The sequence below is a fragment of the Oryctolagus cuniculus genome, chromosome 17 (assembly GCF_051225735.1).
Source record: "Oryctolagus cuniculus isolate XC-2025 breed Fujian yellow rabbit chromosome 17, ASM5122573v1, whole genome shotgun sequence".
Taxonomy (NCBI): Eukaryota; Metazoa; Chordata; class Mammalia; order Lagomorpha; family Leporidae; genus Oryctolagus; species Oryctolagus cuniculus.
This window is the reverse complement of record NC_142883.1, coordinates 19,304,391-19,324,724: the sequence shown is the minus strand read 5'-3', so window position 1 is coordinate 19,324,724 and position 20,334 is coordinate 19,304,391. Positions and strand designations below refer to the sequence as shown.

The 20,334-nt window shown below is 57.5% G+C and overlaps 2 protein-coding genes across 3 annotated transcripts; one reads left to right on the top strand and one right to left on the bottom strand.

Annotated features, from left to right (window-relative positions):
* Positions 1-1,664: 1,664 nt before the first annotated feature.
* On the bottom strand, positions 1,665-15,002 carry DUSP3 (dual specificity phosphatase 3). Its single transcript, XM_070060634.2, has 3 exons — positions 14,734-15,002; positions 11,432-11,658; positions 1,665-5,489 (listed from the first exon to the last, which is right to left on the bottom strand). The coding sequence occupies exons 1-3, from the start codon at positions 14,856-14,858 to the stop codon at positions 5,284-5,286; spliced, it is 558 nt and encodes a 185-aa protein (XP_069916735.1). The 5' UTR covers positions 14,859-15,002; the 3' UTR covers positions 1,665-5,283.
* Positions 11,665-20,094, top strand: CFAP97D1 (CFAP97 domain containing 1). 2 transcript variants are annotated; one of them, XM_002719426.6, is made up of 5 exons: positions 16,128-17,014; positions 17,803-17,873; positions 18,122-18,240; positions 19,351-19,474; positions 19,954-20,094. In XM_002719426.6, exons 1-5 carry the CDS (start codon positions 16,891-16,893, stop codon positions 20,008-20,010), a joined length of 495 nt encoding a protein of 164 aa, XP_002719472.1. In that variant the 5' UTR covers positions 16,128-16,890; the 3' UTR covers positions 20,011-20,094. The 2 variants fall into 2 exon arrangements, 1 of the variants encoding a protein (XP_002719472.1); XR_016223596.1 differs by lacking the exons at positions 16,128-17,014; positions 19,351-19,474; positions 19,954-20,094 and adding an exon at positions 11,665-14,281 and having other exon boundaries at positions 18,122-18,184.
* Positions 20,095-20,334: the final 240 nt, after the last annotated feature.

The window sequence follows — 20,334 nt, the reverse complement described above, 5'->3', positions numbered from 1 at the left end:
TGGGTCACACACAGCTCTTTCTAGTAGCCACTCAGTCCACAGCCTTGCCACTGTCCAGACTTAGGCCATATCCCAGGGTTCTAGTGGGTTCCTTTTGTGGATTGATGGATTGTTTCCATTTTTATGAATGTCCAAACAAAATCACTTTGGATTAATTTTTAAATTTTGTAGGGCTGGCGCTGTGGCACAGGGGGTTAACGCCCTGACCTGAAGCACCATTTATATCAATCATTCTTTCATATCAAAAAATGTGATGCAGAGGCCAGTGTTGTGGCACAGCAGACGGGGCTGCCGCCTGCGACCCCGGCATCCCCTATGGGCGCAGGTTCAAGTCCTGGCTGCTCCACTTCCGATCCAGTCCCTGCTAACGCAGCTACACAGAGCAGTGGAGGATGCCCCAACTGCTTCCACAGGGGAAGCTCCTGGCTCCTGGCTTTGGCTTTGCCCAGCCCAGGCCATTGAGGTCATCTGGAGAGTGAACCAGCGAATGGAGGAACCCCCCCCTGTGTGTGTGTGTGTGTGTGTGTGTGTGTTTCTCTCTGCCTCTCTGTAACTGCCTTTCAAATAAATAAAATCTTAAAAAAAAATTTTTTTTTAAAGTGTGATGTGAATGGAAACAATCAGTATGTACCCTTTGGGGCCTGGCTTTTTTTGCACAGCCTACTTCCCCGGAGAATTGTCCAAGTCCAGGGATCCCTAACTGGTTCCTTTGGACTACTGAGTGGTGTCCCACAAGCACTGATTTCCACAGGGAAGGGTGCGGCCGAGGCAGCGGGCAGCTTGGTAGGTCCTGCCCATGTTGCAGCACGGCTCTCTTCCAGGCCCAGCTGGTCCCCAGCCCCACCTGCGACACACAGGCGTGCACCTGCAGTAAGTGCTGGGCTGCCATGGTGAGTGCCACCTGCTGAGCAGCTTAGACAGTGCAGTTAACCGTCTCACGCTTCTGGAAGCTGAAACGGAAGGTGCAGGTATTGGCAGGGTAAACTCCTGAGTGTGCGGGCACGAGCTGCCCCAGGCTGCCCCCCTGCCCCAGGCTGCCCTCTGCCCCCCAGGCTGCCCCCTGCCCCAGGCTGCCCCCCTGCCCCAGGCTGCCCCCCTGCCCCAGGCTGTCCCCTGCCCCAGGCTGTCCCCCTGCCCCAGGCTGCCCCTCTGCCCCCCAGGCTTCGCCCCTGCCCCAGGCTTCCCCCTGCCCCAGGCTGCCCTCTGCCTGCTGGCAGCTGCTTCCCTTCCTGGGCTTGGGGAAGCACCACCCCCAGCTCTGCCTCCCTCCTCTCCCTGGACCCAGACGCCCCCCTGTTTTAAGCACCAGGCCATGCTGGCTCAGAGCCCGTTCCACGGACCTCAGCCTAACTAATGATGACTGGATCATTCGAATTCTAAAATGCCACCCAGTCATCTTCACGAGGTCACTGTGGAACCCCAGTCCCCTCTTTCTTAGAAACACAAATCTTATCTCCCTCGCTGGGGTGGGCCACTTTATCAAGCACATTCCTAACACAGGAAGTTTCTGGTACTGGAGATACGGCCAATGAAGACCTGCTGCAAAAACAGAATGGCCGTGGTTCCTACAGGGCGAGAGGGGCTGATTCCCAGATGAGGGTCATTGCACAGAGAAAACACAACAGCCTAAGGGAAACCATGACAAGGACATGAGAAACGACTTCTTGATCATGTAAGACATTTATTTTGGTTACAACCTTAGTGTTTTAACACTGATTCGCGATACAGCAGACATTAAACTTGTCTTTAAAAAATCATTTTCATATCTTCCCTTTTTCTGTCCAGAAAATCACGCTCTCACGATCATATTACCCCCAAAGCGAGCAGGAGGCAACAGGTCCTAAAGTGGAACTTGCAGCCCATCTGCTTGACGCACCCAGGACGGCCTCAGTCTCCCCTCGGGAGAGGACCAGCTCTGTGCTCTTCAGTGATTCCTGACACCAGTTTTATGGCAAAGAAGATTCCCTGCAAGAAAAGCCCATATCCTCGTATTTAAGACAAGTGCTTATTTTGATTAAAACATTAGCATCTGGACATTGTTAGCATCTTAGCACGAACTGGGAACACAAAAGGCACCAACATTCCACTTCCCATCCTTCCATTGCCACGGGCGGAGCGCAGCGCCACCTGCTGGCCATAATATTATTATTCCTAGCACATCCTATACTTTGCAGACGATGCTAAATCCAAGTGGGATTCTAACAGACCCGTACAGTGTCAGAGCCAAAAGGGGGCCCTTGAGGTCTTCTGGGCGAGCTCCCTCTTTTGACAGGCAGTGGGCTTCTGCTCTCAAGCTAACTCAGTGGCAGGGGAGCTGCTTTAAGATAGAGAAGACAACCACTTGGTGTTCTAATTTGCCTGGGTGGGGCTCTGTTGGGTCGCAGACGGGGGTCAGGGGTAGGGAGGGGGTAAGGGCACCCTGAGTTCCTATCCCATTGCATCCCCAGTGGGTAGAGAGCTGCCCAGGAACAGCTCCCACTCAGCTGGGCAGGCATTGGCTCTTAGACTACAGACGTTCATTTTACGGGGAGTTAAAAATAAATCTCAAAAAGAAAGGGTAAGGTTCCTGGGACACAGACCACTAAGAAATCCCAAGTTAGCATCCTCATGCGCCCACAGAGAGGCCTTCAGGGGCCCTCCCTTGGTTAACTGGCCACACCATGCTGCTCCGTTCACTAGGTAGCCACGGCTGTCCTGTGAGGCGACCAATGCCGGGGCGTGAGATGGGAGGCACAGCACCTGCACCTCTTCCAGGAGCAGAGCGGCAGGCTGTGATGTAGGGATGCTGCCTGACACCTGTAAGAGCAGCCGCATGTTCTAGCCCTGTCAGCGGGGCCAGGAGGGCGCGTGCAGTGCACCTGGACTCTCCTGGGCATGGGGCATGGGGCAGGGGGCAGCTCGTTTTTCTTTTAAAATGTTTTATTGGGCCGGCGCCGTGGCTCACTTGGTTAATCCTCCACCTGTGGCGCCGGAATCCCATATGGGTGCCGGGTTCTAGTCCTAGTTGCTCCTCTTCCAGTCCAGCTCTCTGCTGTGGCCTGGGAAGGCAGTGGAGGATGGCCCAGGGGCTTGGGCCCTGCACCTGCATGGGAGACCAGGAGGAAGCACCTGGCTCCTGGCTTCGGATTGGCGCAGCTCCAGCCATGGTGGCCATTTGGGGGGTGAACCAATGGAAGGAAGACCTTTCTCTCTGTCTCTAACTAAAAAAAAAAAAAAAAAAAAGATTTCAAAAAAAAGTGTTTTATTTATTTGCATCTACCTGAAAGGCAGAATGACAGAGCAAGAGAGAGATAGATCATCTATCTGCTGGTTCACTCCCCAAATGCATGAAACAGCCAGGGCTGGGCCAGGACAAAGCCAGGAGCCTTGAACTTCCATCCAGGTCTCCTGCATGGGTAGCAGGGCCTCGAGTGCTTTAGTTGTCATCTGCTGCCGTCCAAGACACATCGGCAGGAAACTGGGTCAGAGGCAGAAGGGCCAGGACCCGCACCAGCACTCCGACGCGGGTGTGAGCGCCCCAAGCAGCAGTGACACCTCCGCGCCACAGCTCCGGCTCCAGGGGCTCCTGCTGAAGGGCTGTGCTGAGAAAGAACCAGCGTCTGGAAGGGCAGCCCTGGCGTCTTGCCTCTGCCTTAACAAAGAGCCCAGCGACCCTGGGAGCCCTGCCCTTGGCCATCCTGACCTCCAAGTGCTTTCCTTCCTATTAACAACACGTGAGTATGCTCCACCACTGCAGGCCACGTGGGCGGGGCAGCGAAGCCCCCCAAAGCTGGAAAGCACGGCACAGGTCCACGGACAGTCATTTCACGGAGGTGGGGCTACCTGGGCAGCTCAGGGGAGAGGGGTCAGTGACCACCCAGCTGTGCAACTCCCAGAAAGGCACATTCCTTACATCCACATATTAACACTACCTGAATTTAAATTGACACGCGCGACAAAAGTCCCTGATGGCGCCTCCCCTGCAGGAGACACCTGCACAGATCCTGCCCGTGTCCTCACACGGGGCCAGGCCTCTGGCAGCCTGGCTCACCCACACAGACCACACTACATATTTGGTGCATAAATAAGGAGGTTCAGTCCCTAACCTTTGATCAAACACTTCTGTGCTCGCTTGCTGGGACTGTGGCTGAGAACCTCCCCCCACCCCCAGCACTACCCAGAGTGACCCAGAGACGAACAGCAGCACGTCCCAGTGACGGCCACACCCCACAAGATGTGTCCACAGCAGAGCACACACACCGGAGCACCTGTGCACCCCGACATCACCCTCACTGTCAGTAAACATGGTCTTTCTCTCACTTTGCATCCAGCACAGGCACGAAGAGGATGCCTCCGTCCTGCCCGGCTGAGTCCCACCGGGGCTCCCGCACTGGCCTGGCACCATCAGGGCCACCGGAAGCCTGCTCATCCCAGGGCTGCGTTTCAGAAGGCACCCCCGGCTCACAACCCTCCCTCCCCACCGTCACTGGCCAACTGCCTCCTCCAGGGCCTGGAATAGCAACGGAGACGCCGAGCAGCCGGCGTGAGCTCCCGAGCCGCCCAACGCCGTCATTCAGGACAAAACACTTGTAATTCTCCAAATGGTGCGGTTTTGAAATAGACTGGACTTCAACACCCCGTTTTCAAAACACCACGCCCAAGGCCCCTGCTCTTCCAGCAGGCGCGAGCCCGCCGAGGCGGACAGCCGGCAGCAGCGCACGGCCAACTGGGGCTTCCCAGAGAGGCACCGCTGGCGAGCCCCGGGGCCGGGGGCGCGTCCTCCGGGAGAAACGGCTGGCCCACCCAGGGGCCTCTGGGGCACCTGTAATCCTAAGGAAGACATCCAAACACAGTCTTGGCGGCCGCTTCCACCCAGCAGCAGGTATGGCCGCTCCGCTCCGAGCGGAAGTGGAAGGCTGAGAGGACCGCGGGGGGACAGACGTGGCGGGGACGCCGGGGCCTGCGCTGGCACCGCCCGCGGACTAGGGCACAAGGGGCTGAGGTCCCCGCCTCCTGCCCTGCGCCACGGGGCGGCGCGCACAGGCCTTCCTGGGTCCCGGCTCAGGGAGAGGACACCGTGAATTACGGGGCAGGACGACCAGGGAGCGAGACTGCCCTCTTCGGCAGGCTTCTTGACGTGCTCCTGGGGGCAGCGGCCCCGGGCTGTGCTGGGACGGACGCGTGGGCAAGTGCCTTGTGACGCGGGGAGCGGGGAACACTGTGGGTCCTAAACGTGGCGGCGCGGCCGTCCTCCGCCGGGGCCTCCCCGGGTGCACCTCCGGAGCAGAGGCAGAAGGGGGCGCCCTAGAGTTTCAGCTTCCCCTCCTTGGCCAGTCTGTCGTTGAGCTGGCAGAGCTGGGCCAGGAAGCCGTCGTTGGGGCCGATCTCACGGTTCTGCCGCACGACGCTCAGGGCAGACCTGACGTCCATCTTGTGTCGCATCATGAGGTACGCGATGACCAGGGTCGGGGAGCGGCTGTAACCCTCGCGGCAGTGGACGAGCACCCGGCCTGCAAGACAACAGGGAGACGCGGTGGGCTGGGGACAGCGAACCAGACCGTGGCTCTTGTCGGAATCCCGCCCCTGAAATGCAAGTGAAAAGCTGACTCCCACGCGTGCCCCTGTGCGGCCACCAGGACGGCCACAGGAGGACGGAGGCAGCACCTGCGCCTGGGAGGATGTGGAGCGAGTGGCCCCGCCCGTGTGGCAGGGGCGCCAAGCAGGACACACGCCTCGGACAACGGCCCCAGGAGCCACCGCAGCCGCGCACACGCGTCCACACATGTGCTCCCTGTCCCACGCGTACCGTGATGTCCACAGGCAGCAGGCCTCAGGGCGGGCCCAAGCTGTTCAAACCACATACATGAGTGCAACAGTCCACAACTGGCCAGGTCCCCGGAGAGCAGAAAAGTAGGCACAACGGCTTCCAGTGACCGAGATGGGAGCAGGGGGAGGGGCGGGTGGGGAACACACTGGGTTTTTGTGTTTTCTTTCTTTTTTTTAAGATTTATTTATTTATTTGAGAGGTAGAGTTACAGAGGAGAGACAGAGAGAGAGCCCTTCCATCCACTGGTTCACTCCCCAAACGGCTGCAATGGCCAGAGGTGAGCCGATCCGAAGCCAGGAGCCAGGAGCTCCTTCCAGGTCTCCCACACAGGGCCCAAGGACAAGGGCCATCTTCTACTGCTTTCCCAGGCCACAGCAGAGAGCTGGATCGGAAATGGAGCAGCCAGGACTCGAACCAGCACCCATATGGGATGCTGGTGCCTTGCGTTTTCTTTCTTGACCCCCGGCTGGTATGTGGCTGTGTGCAAATCTCTGACCAACCTCTAGATGGACTTTATCTCTTAAAGACAAAATGTGGAAACAACGCAAATGTCCGTCATCAAGTGAACGGCTCAGCAAACTGGTACACGGGGGCAGTAGAACACTACTTAGCGACAAGAAGGACCAGCTACTGACGCTGGGCACAACCTGAATGAAGTTCAGAATGCTTCCGCTAAGCGAAGGGGCACTGTGTGATTCCACTTCCGGGAAGCGCTAGACTGCACCCCTCATCTCTGGCAACAGCACATCAGGGGCTGATGGGGAAGGGAGGGACAGGGCAGGAGGGGACAGGAGGAAACCCAGGGGTGACGGAGACACTCATGACCCAGGAGCTGGTGAAGGCTGCACAGGGGCTGCGCACCCTCAGGATGCAGGAACCGCACGCCTGAAACACCAGGGGCTGCGTACTGTCAAGACGTGGGAACCATATACACATAATACAGAAGGCAGAAGTATCCATGGAGGGCTGGCACTGCGGCGTAGCAGGTAAAGCCACCGCCTGCAGTACCAGCATCCCATATGGGTGCCGGTTCTAGTCCTGGCTGCTCCACTTCCCATCCAGCTCTCTGCTATGGCCTGGGAAAGCAGTGGAGGATGGCACAAGACCTTGGGCCCCTGCACCTGCATGGGAGACTGGGAAGAAGCTCCTGGCTCCTGGCTTTGGATTGGCGCAGCTCCGGCTGTTGTGGCCAATTGGGGAGTGAACCAGCAGATGGAAGACCTTTCTCTCTCACTCTCTCTCTGACTCGCCTTCTCTCTCTGTGTAACTATGACTTTCAAATAAAATTTTAAAAATCTTTTAAAAAATTATTTATGGGTTTACTAAAGTTTTTGCACCAAAATGATTTTAATGCCATGTTTTCAGAAACATTTTGAAGTATTCTCATATGTATAGTTTATTGAATGTCAATTATACCTCAACAACGTAATTCAAAAAAAAGTGTGCATACCGAGTACCAACACACACACACACACACACACACACCCCCTCATGGCTCTTCCAAAGGCTGGCCCTTCTTTCTGACGTCATTTCCTGCTCCCCCTCCTCCCTCGTGCCAGCCTGCACTGCCTCCCTCCTCAGGTGCCACTCAGTGTCCTCCCCCCTCTACCCAGGAGGGTCTTCCCTGCCCGCTCCCAGCCCACACCACCTGACCCCTGGTCTCATCTCCCAAGCCCTACATAGGCCGGTGCCCCCTCTGGCCTGGCCGCTGCCATCCACCGCTGACGAGCAAGCACTGTGAGGCAGGGCTGTTGTCATCTATGCTGCCCGGGCCGTGTCCCCAGCCACAGGTGCAGGACGAGTGAGGAGGAGGTGCCAGCGGCCATGGCCAGTGAGACCCTAGCAGGTTGCAGGAAGGCCCCGCCAGCCGCAAACCTCGGCCCCTCTCTGCCACCACCACTCTGCACACAGAGCGAGCGCTCTGTTCAGGTCCTGGCGCGCCTCACCCTCAGTACCTCGAAACAGGGCTCTCCCTGCCCCCTTACCACCACCAAGCCACCCTCCAGCCAGCACGTGGCAGGATCCTGCCAAGACACAAACCCATTGGTCCGCGTTTGCAGGGTGGTCTGGTCGCCACGGGGTGGCTTAGGAGGCCAGCTGCCTGCAGCCTCCCACGTGCCGATCCTTGCCTGGAACAGACTCTCTTGGCCTCCTGGTAAACTCCCACTCCTCCTGTGCCGGTTCAAGCATTTCCTTCCTTGGCATAGGAATTCAAGTCTTGGAAGCCGTGTGAACCTTGGTTTACATTTTTAATTTTTATTCATTTATCTGAGAGGCTGAGGGACATAGCAAGAGTTTCCATCCACTGGGTTCAACCTCCCAAATGCCCACAACAGCTGGGGAGCCAAAACTAGGAGCCAGGAATTCAATCTGGGTCTCCCACATGGGTGGCAGGAACCCAACTACTCGGGTCATCACCGCTGCCCCTCAGGGTTCACATCAGCAGGAAGCTGGAAACAGGAGCCGGACACAGGGATCGAATCCAGCTGTTCCGATCCAGCTACGCAGGTGTCCTAACCAGTATCTTAACTGCTAGGCCAATGCCGGCCCCTTGGTTTAAATTTTGACTTGCTGATTGGAGTGTTATTCGCCTTAGCAACATCTGACCTAACTGTGTATCCCATCCTATGACAGGATGAGGGACACATTCAGACAACAATACCTTCTCAGGGCTGGTGCCGTGGCATGGCAGGCAAAGCCTCCTGCAGCACCTGCATCCCATACGGGTGCCGGTACAAGTCCCAGCTGCTCCATTTCCAATCCAGCTCCCTGCTAGTGCGCCTGGGAAAGCAGCAGAACATGGCCCAAGTGCTTGGGCCCCTGCACCCACTTGGGAAACCTGGATGAAGCTCCTGGCTCCTGGCTTTGGTTTGGCCCAGCCCTGGCTATTGTGGCCATTTGGGGAGTGAACTAGCAGACAGAAGACTCTCTCTCTCTCTTTCTCTCACAGCATCTCTGCCTTTTAGATAAATAGATAAATGAAAAAAGAAAGAAAGAAAGAAAGAAAGAAAGAAAGAAAGAAAGAAAGAAAGAAAAGAAAAGAAAAGAAAAGAAAAGAAAAGAAAAGAAAAGAAAAGAAAAGAAAAGAAAAGAAAAGAAAAGAAAAAGAAAAGAAAAGAAAAGGAAAAGCCCTCGCAAAGCTCCCCTACAAAATCTGGTTACACATGTCAGCGTGGCGAATGTAGAGCACCTGGCTGCTCGGTCAAGCATTGGCCAGCCTGTGGCTGAGCAGGCATCTGCAGCATGCCAAGCAGTCATGGCGACGGCCTGGAGAATGTGGGCTTCCCCCAATCAGCTGGAGACAAAAACAGGTTCTGGGAGAAAGATGCCATTCTGTCTGGAGACTTGAACACAGAACTCCCACCGAGCTTCCAGCCCTACAGATTCCAGGCTCACCAGCTGTGACAGTCACAGGAGGCAGGTCCTCCGAGGAACGCCAACACCATTTGTCGGGAGAACCCTGACTGGCACGCTGGTGATTAACTCTGAGACCCAGCTAACCCCACGGCTGCCGTCTTCTCGTCTGTGCGGACGGTACCGCTGCACAACATGCAAAGGTCCGGCCTCATGCCTGGCACAGGTGCGCACTCAACAAATTGCCCCATTGCCAGCCATCATCCGGTGGCACCCGGTCACCTCCTCCAGAAGCCCCCACACAGCAGGCATTTCTCAACAGCAGGGACTGTGGGGCGCTGACTTAGGACACCCATGCCACTGGCCCCACTTCTGGCACCCACGCCGCCAGCACCCGTGTGCTCAGTGAGCATCTGCCCCCCATCCCGAGTGAGTGAGTGAGCGCCCACTGCCACCTCCACCGGGCAGTACTCAGCAGGGATCTCCTAGCCCAGAGTCAAAGAGTTGCCCTACCCTGAAACTCCACCCTCCTTGCCCAGTGGCTCCCAAATCAGGAAGCCAAGTCCCCCCCTTCCTGCCCCTCTACCTCTGGCCAGTTTTCCCAAAGCTTACAGAGTGGAGCTCCCCCACCCTGGACCCACGCTGGGACCCTCTGCAGAGTGGCCGCCTCACCACCTGCCCATGACACACAGAGCCTACTCGGCCTTCCAGACCCAGCCCAGATGCCACCTCCTCCATGAAGCCTCCCCAGAAGTGAGTGCTCCCTCCTCTGAGTCCCCCAGCTCTTGGAAATGGCTTCCAGGTGGCCCAGGTCCTGCACCCTGTTGGAGGCCAGCACAAGTCTGTTCACTCACTTGGCCAATCAGTCTTAGAGGCGCAGGGAATTCATGTCCCCTACTGTGCATGATGCTACATGAGGTGTTGGGGAGAGAGACAGGGACGCCGTGGCACCAGCCTGTGTGGAAGAAGCCTGTCATGGAGAGGATACTGTGCCCAGTGTGAAAGCACAAGGAAGAACTGGCTGGGGGAGGCGAGGGCACTCCAGACTGAAGGCCCAGCCCACCTGGGCCAAGGCAGAGGTCACAAGGCTCAAGGTGTGTGTTTGCAGAACAGGAAGCAAAGCCAGAGCTCCAGGTTCCTGGAGAGACGAGTGATCCCTGTTACCGGGCAAGAGCAAGACACTCATCCTCCATCCACACAGGGAGGAGTGCAACCCAGCTGCAGGGGAGTGGGTGAGGGTGGCAGAGACAGCGGCGGGTCACCACGAAGCCTGCAGACTCTCCCCCAAGCCCTGCACGGCTATCCAGTTGTATCTACTGCGACTCCTTTGGTCGGGGCGGCTGCCAGGCCCGAGGAGCATGGCTGCCACAGAAACAAGGCCGACTGCCTGGGGCCGGTGGCGCGGGGCAGGGGTTAAAGCTGCTGCCCGCAATGCCTGCATCCCGTGTGAGAGCAGTTCAAGTCCTGGCTGCTCCACTTCCCATCCAGCTCCCTGCTCGTGCACCTGGCATTGCTGGGGCCCCTGCCACCCCTGTGGGAGACCCAGATGGAGTTCCAGGCTCCTGGCTTTGACCTGGCCCAGCCCTGGCCATGCGGCCTTTTGGGGAGTGAACCAGCAGATGGAAGATTGTATGTGTGTGTGTGTGTGTGTATGCATGTGTGCAAGCATGTGCGTGTGACTCTTTTCAAGTAAATGAATCAATAAGCATTAAGAAAAGAAACAAGGTGGATTCCCCTCTCCTGAGACAGCTTGGGGTAGGGAGGGCGGGAGAAGCTGGGACAAACAGCTCCAGACAGAAACGGAAGTGGCCCAGCCTGCGAGCTCATGTCTGCCCCATGGCCTTCTAGGGTTTCTCACTGACGCCTCCTCCGAGTGCCAGCCCCAAGGCCATTCTCCTTCCATCCGACCTTCTGTCTGGGCTGCAGGAAGCACTCAGAGGGCAGCTGGAAGACTGGGAGCGTGGGCTGCAGCCTGCAGACCCCCAGCCGCCCCGCTTCCTCTTGCCAGGTGCTGGTGGGAGCAGGTGGCCACTGGGCTGGGACGGGAGGTTGCACTTGCTGCTCAGAAAGGAAGGGCCCCGAGGAAGAGCTGGCTGCACTGCTGTGAGCAGAGCCTCCAGGGGACCGGGGGCACGCGACACGGAGGGTGGTAGAGGAAGGCGCAGGAAAGAGCCGGGTCCACACCCCACGGCCAAGCACCGAATCCACCAGCCCTGGCGCTCCTGCCCCCAGGACCACGGTGCGTCCTCCTCCTCCCTTTTCTCCCATTACCGTTCTTTTGAGCCAACGCCTGGTCTATGAAGTCTGCAGCCCTTTCAAAGTAGGCGCTGAGGTTGAACTCCTGGGTGTCGTTGGCCTTGATGCCCAGGTAGGTGATGCCGGAGTCCTGGTAGAAGTTGGCGTTGGTGTTGACATGCATGAAGGACCGGCCCTCAGCGGCGTTCAGGACGTGGGTGATGCCCAGCTTCTGCAGCTTGGGGATGTCCTGAGCCACAGACCTGGACAGGAGACAGCGGCAGCAGCTGATCAACCGACCGGCTGGCAGCCCCAGCTGGGGAAGACGGGCAAGAATCGAAGCCTCTTGGCTAAGCACAGAAACCCTCTGGGGCCTGGGCCCTGCCAGCTTCTGCAGCCTCATCCTGGGACCTCGCCCCCTCACTCCAGCCGTATCTCATGACCGGCATCTTCCCCAAATAGCCTGGTGGCTTCACGCCCAGGCTCACCCCCTCCCTGGGCTGCGCTCCGCCCACCCCGCCCCTGCTCTGTGGACATGAAACTTCTCATATTTCATCGCCCTGGGCAGTGTCACCTCCTCTCCACATCCACCTGCAGTCACACCCCCGTGCCCGTAGGGTACAGCCAAGGGCTCAAACACCCCAGACTGCCTGGCTCTGACACCAGCCTGCCACCTGCCAGCGAGGCAACCCTCAGCGACACTTCACCTTTCTCTGCCTCAGCTCCCTCGCTGTAAAATGCCACATTGCCATGGCAAGTGCTACTAATCTTTTTTTTTTTTCTTTTTTGAAAGGCACAGCAACAGAAAGAAAGATCTTCCATTTGCCAGTTCACTCCCTAAATGACCGTAAGAGCCAGGCCAGGGCCAGCCCGAAGCCAGAAGCCAGGAACTGCCCTAAGCACCCACATGGGTGCAGGGACCCAAGCGCTTGGGTGATTGCCCTCTGCCATCTCAGGCACGTTAGCAGGAAGCTGGATTGGAAGCAGAGTAGTCAGGACTCAAGCTGGCCCTGTGACTTGGGATGCCAGCATCGCAAGGAGCGGCTCAACCCACTGCGCCACAACACCGGCCCCACAAATGCTGCTATTCCAATGCACGACTGCGCTTGTTTGTTTATTTATAAACCCAGGCTGGGAGCTCCGGGGGGCAGGAATCAGATCTGCTTCAGGTCTGTTTCCCCAGCAGCTGCTATGGTGCCTGGCGTGTGGTAGATGCAGAGTAAGTACCTGGTGAATGGGAGGACAGCATTGTCCCGTGCCAGGCAGCCCTGCCCCGCCGTCCAGTGGGACCAGCCACACTCCGCTCGCCATGTTCCTGAAGCTCGCTCGGGTAAGCTGGCACTTGGGGAGCAAGAGTCCCCAAGAGAACTGCAGGGGTTCCAAGACGCCTGCGCTCAGGGATCACAGCGCCCCACCACTCCACCACACAACATCCCCATTCAAACAGCGGCTTGCACTTCTATGACACGTGCACGGAGGAGGGGTGGCGACATCCCGCTGCACAGGGCTTAACCTTGGCCCCGCAGGGCAGGCGGAGGGACGGGTGTGGGTTCACGCGCTGCCAATCATGGAGCCTCGAGGAGACCTCCTTTCTCCTGACACCCAGCCCCACCGTCTCCCATCTCACGGCGTCCCATGCCCACCATGGGAAAACCCAGAGGCCTGGAAAACGGGCCTTCACACAGGCTCTGGCTCTGGGGGCCGGACTTTTTTGAGGGGCTCCCAATGGGTGGGGGAGTCCAGGTGCTCATGACACTTGGGTGCCCAGGAGCTCCTGCTTGCTAGCACCACACACACGCGTGTGCACACACATACACACACACACACCAGGCCACGTCAAGGTCAGATCTGCCTCGCAGGCGAGCAAGGTGTTCTCGATGCCACTGGCACTTAGCACCCCATCAGCAGTTAGCACGCCAGCTCCCACCAGATGTTTGAAGCCTTGGTTTCCCCTCAGGGAGGAGGTGGGTCTACAGTGGAACACCTGGGTCTGCCCCAGTGAGCATGGCTCCCGAGGCAGCCAAGCCCCACTTATTGGGGGGGTGGCAGAAAGTACCCCCAGAAGTTTGCAATTCCTGGGTCCTCTGGCTGAGGCCGAGGGACTCTGCCTTAGCTGTCCAGTGTGTGATGCTGCCCAGGACTGCCAGGTGGTGGTGACGGGAAGCACTCTGAGGTCACTCCCCTCATCTCCCGGTGCTGATATGAATGCAACAGCCTACACACCTGCCCCTTCCTGATGCCTCCTGCTCTTCGTGGACCCTGTAGTGCCTGGCTCACAGCAGGTGCTGGGCGGGAGTGGATGGCACGGCAATGAGCTCTGTCCTCGGGAGGCTGGGACCGGCCTTTCCAACCCCTCCTAGCCAGGCGATGGATTCCCATTTCTGCGGCCGTCCTTGGCAGGATGGCGGCTACACGCACGAACAAAACCGCAATCCTGTGCTCACAACTGCTCTGCCATCCGGGCCACCCACCCGCTGCCCTGTGGAAGCTGAGAGGAGGGTTAGCTCCAGGTTTTCAACACATGCTCCCGGGCAGGCACACGGGGCTGTACCAGCATCTGATCTATTCTTTCTCTTGGCTGGCATTTCAGTGCCTCCCAGAATTGGTAACCCTGGGTCCCTCCCGCTGCTGAGAAATGCTGATAGGTAGTTTAAAGAACAGAGAACCGGAAAATCAATTTACTAAGAAGCCCTGGTAAGTGATCAATAATAAATGCATTCCCTGGTGGTGAGAGGACTGCGATGGGAGCCTTTTCCAAGTGATGGTTTGGGGGAGGGGGGTTATCGGTGGATGGTTCTAGAAGCCCATGCAAGTCAAACCCTGTCTGGAAGGTGGGAGAAGAGGTCAAGAAACCCCGGCCCAGCTTTCCGGACTCCCACGTTTCAGGTATTTTTTGATTCCCTGATCTGGGACAGGAAAAGTTCCACGCCCGGATTGAGACGTCAGCCCGTTGCCATGGCAACGGAGGCAGACATTCCGCGGTGACCTCACTGCAGAACCAGGCAGCTGTCACATGATGCGCGGGCAGGAGACCGGCCGGGCGACCGAGGGCCACCTGTTAAGGGAACATGGTAGCCGACCCCGCCCAAGGCCGAACTCCAAGACTGGAGAGGGCACCCCCGGGGGCTCCGCGCACCCCTCTTCGCGGGAGGACCGCGCTCTGGCAAACACGCGGGGGTGGGCGCCGACTCCGGCCCCCTCCCAGCCCCGAGGTTGGGCCGGGAATGGTGGCCGCGCCCGCGATGCCCCCACCCGCGCCTCCCCACTCCCCCGCCGTAGCCCCCGGTGGGCGGGGCGCCCGGGGAGGGGCGACCGGGCCGGCCCCGAGGGGCACTCACGCGTTGCCGACGTAGATCCTCGGGGTGACCTCGTTGCACGGCTGGCTCGGGAGGCTGTAGCAGCCGCTGCCGTCCGAGAGCAGGTCGTTGAGATCTTGCACCGAGAGCTCGAACGGGCCCGACATGGCGGCGGCCGGGCCCTGCACGCCGGGGCAGGAGCGAGCGAGGGGAGAGCGGCCGGGTCAGCTGGGCGGGGGCTGGCGAGCCGGGAGCCGCCCCGTCCCGCCCCGGGGGCGGGCCCGCCGGGCGCGGGGGCCACCGCGCTGCTCTCCGGGGAGGCTGCGCGCCGCCGGGCTTCGCGCGGCCGCTCCTCAAGACCCCCCCACCCCGGGGCGCGCGCCCGAGCGGCCTCGGCTCGTGAGCTTCGGGGGCCTCTCCCAGCCCCGGCTCAGCTGCTTCTGGATCTTTGTAAAGTGGGAAATGCAGTCACATCCTTCCCTGAACCGAATGCGGGGCGCAATAAATGTTCCTGTTGTCGGGGTGCAACCAGGTGTCGCTTAGATTATTTTAGGAAGACTGGGGCACCGGGGTTCCCGCTCTGACGCCCCCTGCTGTATCCCCCGGGGCTTGTCAGAGTCTCCGCCCCAGTCTGACCCACCGACCTCAGGAAACCCCTACCAAGGTCTAAGTCTAAGAGGCACTACTCTAGGGCCATCTGCTCCCCGCCCCCTTCTCCCCTAGTTACTTGAAAGGCAGGTGACACACACACACACACACACACACACACACACAGAGAGAGAGAGAGAGAGAGAGAGAGAGAGAGAGAGGAGAGTCTTCCATCTGCTGATTCACTTCCCAAATGGCTGCTACAGCCAGGGCTGGGCCATGGGGAAGCCAGGAGTTGAACTCTGTGTCTCCCAGGTGAGTGGCAGGGGCTCAAGGACTTGGGTCATCTTCTGCTGCCTTCCCAGGTGCTTTAGCAGGGAGCTGGGTCCAAAGCAGAGCAGCCTGGACCCAGGCTCAGCACCTGCCCTGCAGGCAGTGGGCTAAAGTGCTGCTCCCCCGCCCCCCAGCCCACCTGCTTTCACCATTCTTGGAGAATCAGCATCCTGCTTAAAAACTGGGAGCCCTGAGCAGCCAGGCTTGGAACTCTGGCCCTGGAGAATGAACCTCTCTGAGCCTGTTTGCTGAAACAGAGATCGGGCATCCCTAGTTGAAAAAAACCTGAAATGCCCCAAAGCTCGACATGCAGCACGGAAGTGAGTGACGCCACGCGTGGGAAGTTCACGCCTGGCTTTGTGTGACAGGTCGCAGTCAACACCAGGAGCACCAGAATTATTGTATAAACTTATCTTCAGGTGCATATGAAACACAAATGGATTTCATGTTTAGATTCGGGCTCCACCCCTAAGACAGCTCAGTATGTAAGTGCAAATAGTCCAAAATAATAATAAAAAAAAAAATCCGACATCTGAATTCTTTCTGGTCCTAAGTAGTTTGGAGCCTGGAACACCGAACTCCGAGGGTTGCTGGAAAGACTAAATGCGGCACTCAGGGAAAGCACCCAGCACCAGCAGTAAGCACTCAGGAAGTGTTCGTCGTTTGTCTTGGCACAGGGTATGACCGGTGCTAGCATGCGGACCCCCAGACCCGCGGCCAGCCCACCAGGTGCCACCTGGCGTCAGCACTCAGCCTGTCCTGAGCTCCCCCTTAGTGCCAAAGACACAGTCTCTGTCCTGGAGGAAATCTGCTCTCTCCTCCGAGACCCCCTACCCCGAATGGGGTGAATGTGGCCCCCGGAATCAAGACTCCCACCTCCTGTGCCCAGCTCTGCACTGACTTGGCTGCTGCACCGCTTCCCTGCCGCTCTGCCCTTTAGTTCCTCGGCTGTGAAATGAAGGAATTGCATCCGATTCTCAAGGTCACCTTTCACCTTCCCCGGAAGCTGATGCCTCTCCTTCCCGCGCTGGCAGCATCTGCGTTCCAGGCAGGTGGGAGAGCTTCCGAGTCTCTCGACCTTAATCTTGACCGGGGCCTGCGTTAGCACTGAGAACAGAAGCCCAGAGGCAGCCGGCCGTGCCCTGCTGCTGCGCCTCCTCCTCTGAGCCCTGTCCCTGATGTCACAACTGGGTAGCTATGACAACCTGCCACAGGGGCCCTAAGCACCTCCCAGAGGGCCCCGGGTGCTCATTTCTGAAGTGAGACTAGGAAGAGAAGATGAACAGTTCTCTGGATTATCTGGCCTACCCTGTTATCGTCTCTAATCACAGGCAAAGCACAACCTTCAGGAAGAAACTGGACTTCGGCCACTACGTATTTCACAAGAATAGAATACAAATAGGTAGGTGGGCTGTTTGGACTGGACGCTGAAGTTTCCAGCGCAAAGACGTTGACACAAACCAGATCATTGCGTGACTTCAGGATGACGTGGCTGAACGCTGAGTTTAGTCCGGTGTACATCAGCATCAGTAACGGAATGTACTTTCCACCGGGAAGCTTGTTTAAGGGAGACACTCGTTTTATTGTTTGAAAGGTTCCGTTCATGGAAAGGCAGAGCAACAGAGAGAGGAAGAGGCAGATCTGTCGTCTGCCAGTGCACTCCCCAAATGGGCCAGGCAGAAGCCAGGAGCCAGGAACTCCACCCAGGTCTCCCACATGGGTGGCAAGTACTTGGGCTGCCTTCTGCTGCCTTCCTAGGCGCATTAGCAGGAAACTGGATTGGGAGCAGAGCAGCTGGGACTCAAGTCAGCACTTCAGTACGGGATGCCAGTGTTGCAAAGGTGGCTTAGCCCCCTGCGCCACAACACCAGCTCCATCCAAGGCGCTCGTTTTAAACTCTTTAAACCAAAGTAAACCTGAGGCTAGGACTTCAGGGAAGAGACGGAAGAGAGGCTCTTTCGCTGGGTGAAGAGGACGTTCATCTCTCTAAGTGTCACTTGTTCTAGTCCTCACCATTCTTCCATTTCTGCTGAGGTCAGTTTGGGAAATTATACCAAATTGAAATTCCTGAACTGGAATATGATCGTCACGCTCACTGGTCAGGGTCATTGTCAGGCCCCCGTGCGGAGGTTTGCTAAGCTCCAGGGTCCCTGTGCTCTAACGATGTTCTCTCTTATTCCTCTGCCCCAGTGAAGCCGACCGTGGACACCAAGCCTCCAGCGGCACACACACACCACATTTTAAAACTGAGCAAACTACAGGTACTTGTTTTGGCTGTCTGCAGCCAGATTTTACTGGTCTTTTCTCTAAGCCCTAAAGAGGCCCGGCTTCCCCAGAGCCTGCTAAGTACCCACCTAGCCCCTGTGTCGGTGCGCCGCCTCCCCATCCCCTGCCCCCAGCTCCCTAAGCTTGGCCCCCCACGTGTTCCTCTCCTGCAGTCCCAGAGGAGGGTGGCTCAGCCACTGTGGGGGAGCCATGACACCCCCATGTGGGTGGGGTTTCTTCCCAGGGTGAACAAAAGAGAATCGATAAGATCGAGTATGAAAATAAGCAGCTATGTCAGAAAATCGCCAACGCCCATCGCGGCCCCGCCAAGGTGGACTGCTGGAACGAGTATTTCTCCAAGAGGTACAGTTCTTTCTCTTCGTTTCAGTGTTTGGGAGACAAACTTGCCCTTCCTTTGGGTTTTCACGCGAGGTTCTCCTGTGTGAGGGGAGCACCTCGGGGTATTTATCTCGAGGGATAGGCAGAGAGATTGTGGTGAGGAAGGGGAAACGTCCCGACTGGGGCTTTGGCCAGGGTTACAGCTAACTTCGATTTGCAGCTACAATGAAACACCGTACTCCAATCGCTTACGAACAACACTCAACACTGGAGGAAGGGTGGGGCTCTCCCTGAGACTTCTTTTATGAGGGCACTAATCCCTTTGCAGGGGTGGGTACCGGGCCTGTGAAATCACCTGGCCTGGCCCTTTCATGGCAACCGTGGGCTGACTTTTAAGTTGCTAACTCTGCGTGGCCGGCAGAGGGCATTATAAATTCCCAAATGGCCCTTGGCAGGAAAAAAAAAAAAGTCCCCCAACCCTGCTTTAGGGTGACCGAATCACCTCTCCAGGTCCCCCTACCCCCAACACTTCACCTTGGAGGTTAGGATTTCAGGAAACGAACCGTGGGCGGGGGCACACATTCAGACCACAGCACCATAGCTGGGACCGCGAGGCAGTGTTCCAGGCACCAGGCGTCCGAGATGAAATGACATACGTATGGCCTCAGAAGTAAAACCCCACAGGGGAGCTGTCTATGGCAACAGCAACAGCACAGTGTGGTGGGGAGTGTGCCAGGGAGAGTTTGGAGTGGGTGATGCGGAGACCCCTTTCCTATGTCTGGAGACGGGAGCGGGAGGTGAACCAAAACTTGTCGCCAGACTTTTGTGATTTGTCCAAAAAGAGCCCTTCCCCTGCCGCCCCCAAAAGAAAGCAGAGATTCTCAAGCCTGGTTTCACATTATATAATCCTTGGGGCACGTGTGCGAGATGGTGTCGCCCAAGCTCCAGCCCAGACCAATAAAGCAGAATCTTGCAGTGGGGTTAGGACCCCCCCCCCCCCTCGGTCAAACCTGCAGAGGCGTGCACATTCCCCGCAGTGCGGGCGTCTGTGACGGCTCAGCAGACGCACCTCTCCCACCCCACCCAGGAGAAGCACTTCCTTCCGCATCTGTTTTGTGGCTTTGTGTTTTTCAGCTTAAACAGGGAAACAAGGAACCGGGAGCTGGTGAGGATCACCGTGGAGAACCAGGGCATCCTCAAGAGGCTGGGTGACCGCAAGCCCCACTACGACCGCAGGGCATCGGAGATGGACTGGCAGGCACGTGGCCATTCTTGCTGTATCCCCCCCGCGCACACACACAGTTTGTCCTGCTCAGCCTACAGACGGTCTCAGAAGCACCTCTAAGTGGCTGGAGCCAGATCCCATGGAATGCCACAATGGTTAGAACAGAAACCATCGAAGGCTAACAAAGCCAACAGACTAGCGAACCAACAGCTAAAGACATCTCGCTGTCTTAGGTGTTAGTTCCAGGAAATATCCAGTAGCAGCGTCCCCGGCCCCTTAACTCATTAAAGATGGCTGAATGCGCAGGGGGCATCCAGCAGGTGCTTGGTCTGCTCCCTTCAGAGATGAAAAGGGGGGAAGGGGAGCCATGCACTGTGCTTTAAAGGAAACCTCCACTCCCTTGCTTGGGTCTGGGAACCGCTCGCAAGCCCCCCTTAAGGACTTAGGACGTCAGCTGTAGCATCAGCACCCTGCATTGACATGGATCTTTCTGTTTTTTTTTTTTCTTCCAGAATTCAAGGCGCTATATCAAAAATACAACAAGATATCTTCTCTCCCAAGATGAATAGGTTTGTGTATCTGCACCACATGGTCACAGTTGATACCAAAGCCCTAAGAAACCCATAAATGGTGAACGAGAGGTCATCTGTACAGGGAACTCGGCGCTCTCTTTGTTTCTTCCCTCCACACAAGCGGGAACGACAGTGTCGTTTGCCGTCGGCTTCGAGGCTCTGTAGGAGTCTGCAGGGAAGCCATGGGTTCTGCTAAGACCTAAACGGGAGGCCTCATGGCTTTAAAGTTGTGCCAACGTTACATTACAGGTCTCTGCCACTGTTCAAAAGGACTGTCGTGTCGGCATTTTGTATTATTTAACACCGTTAGGAATGAGTAGG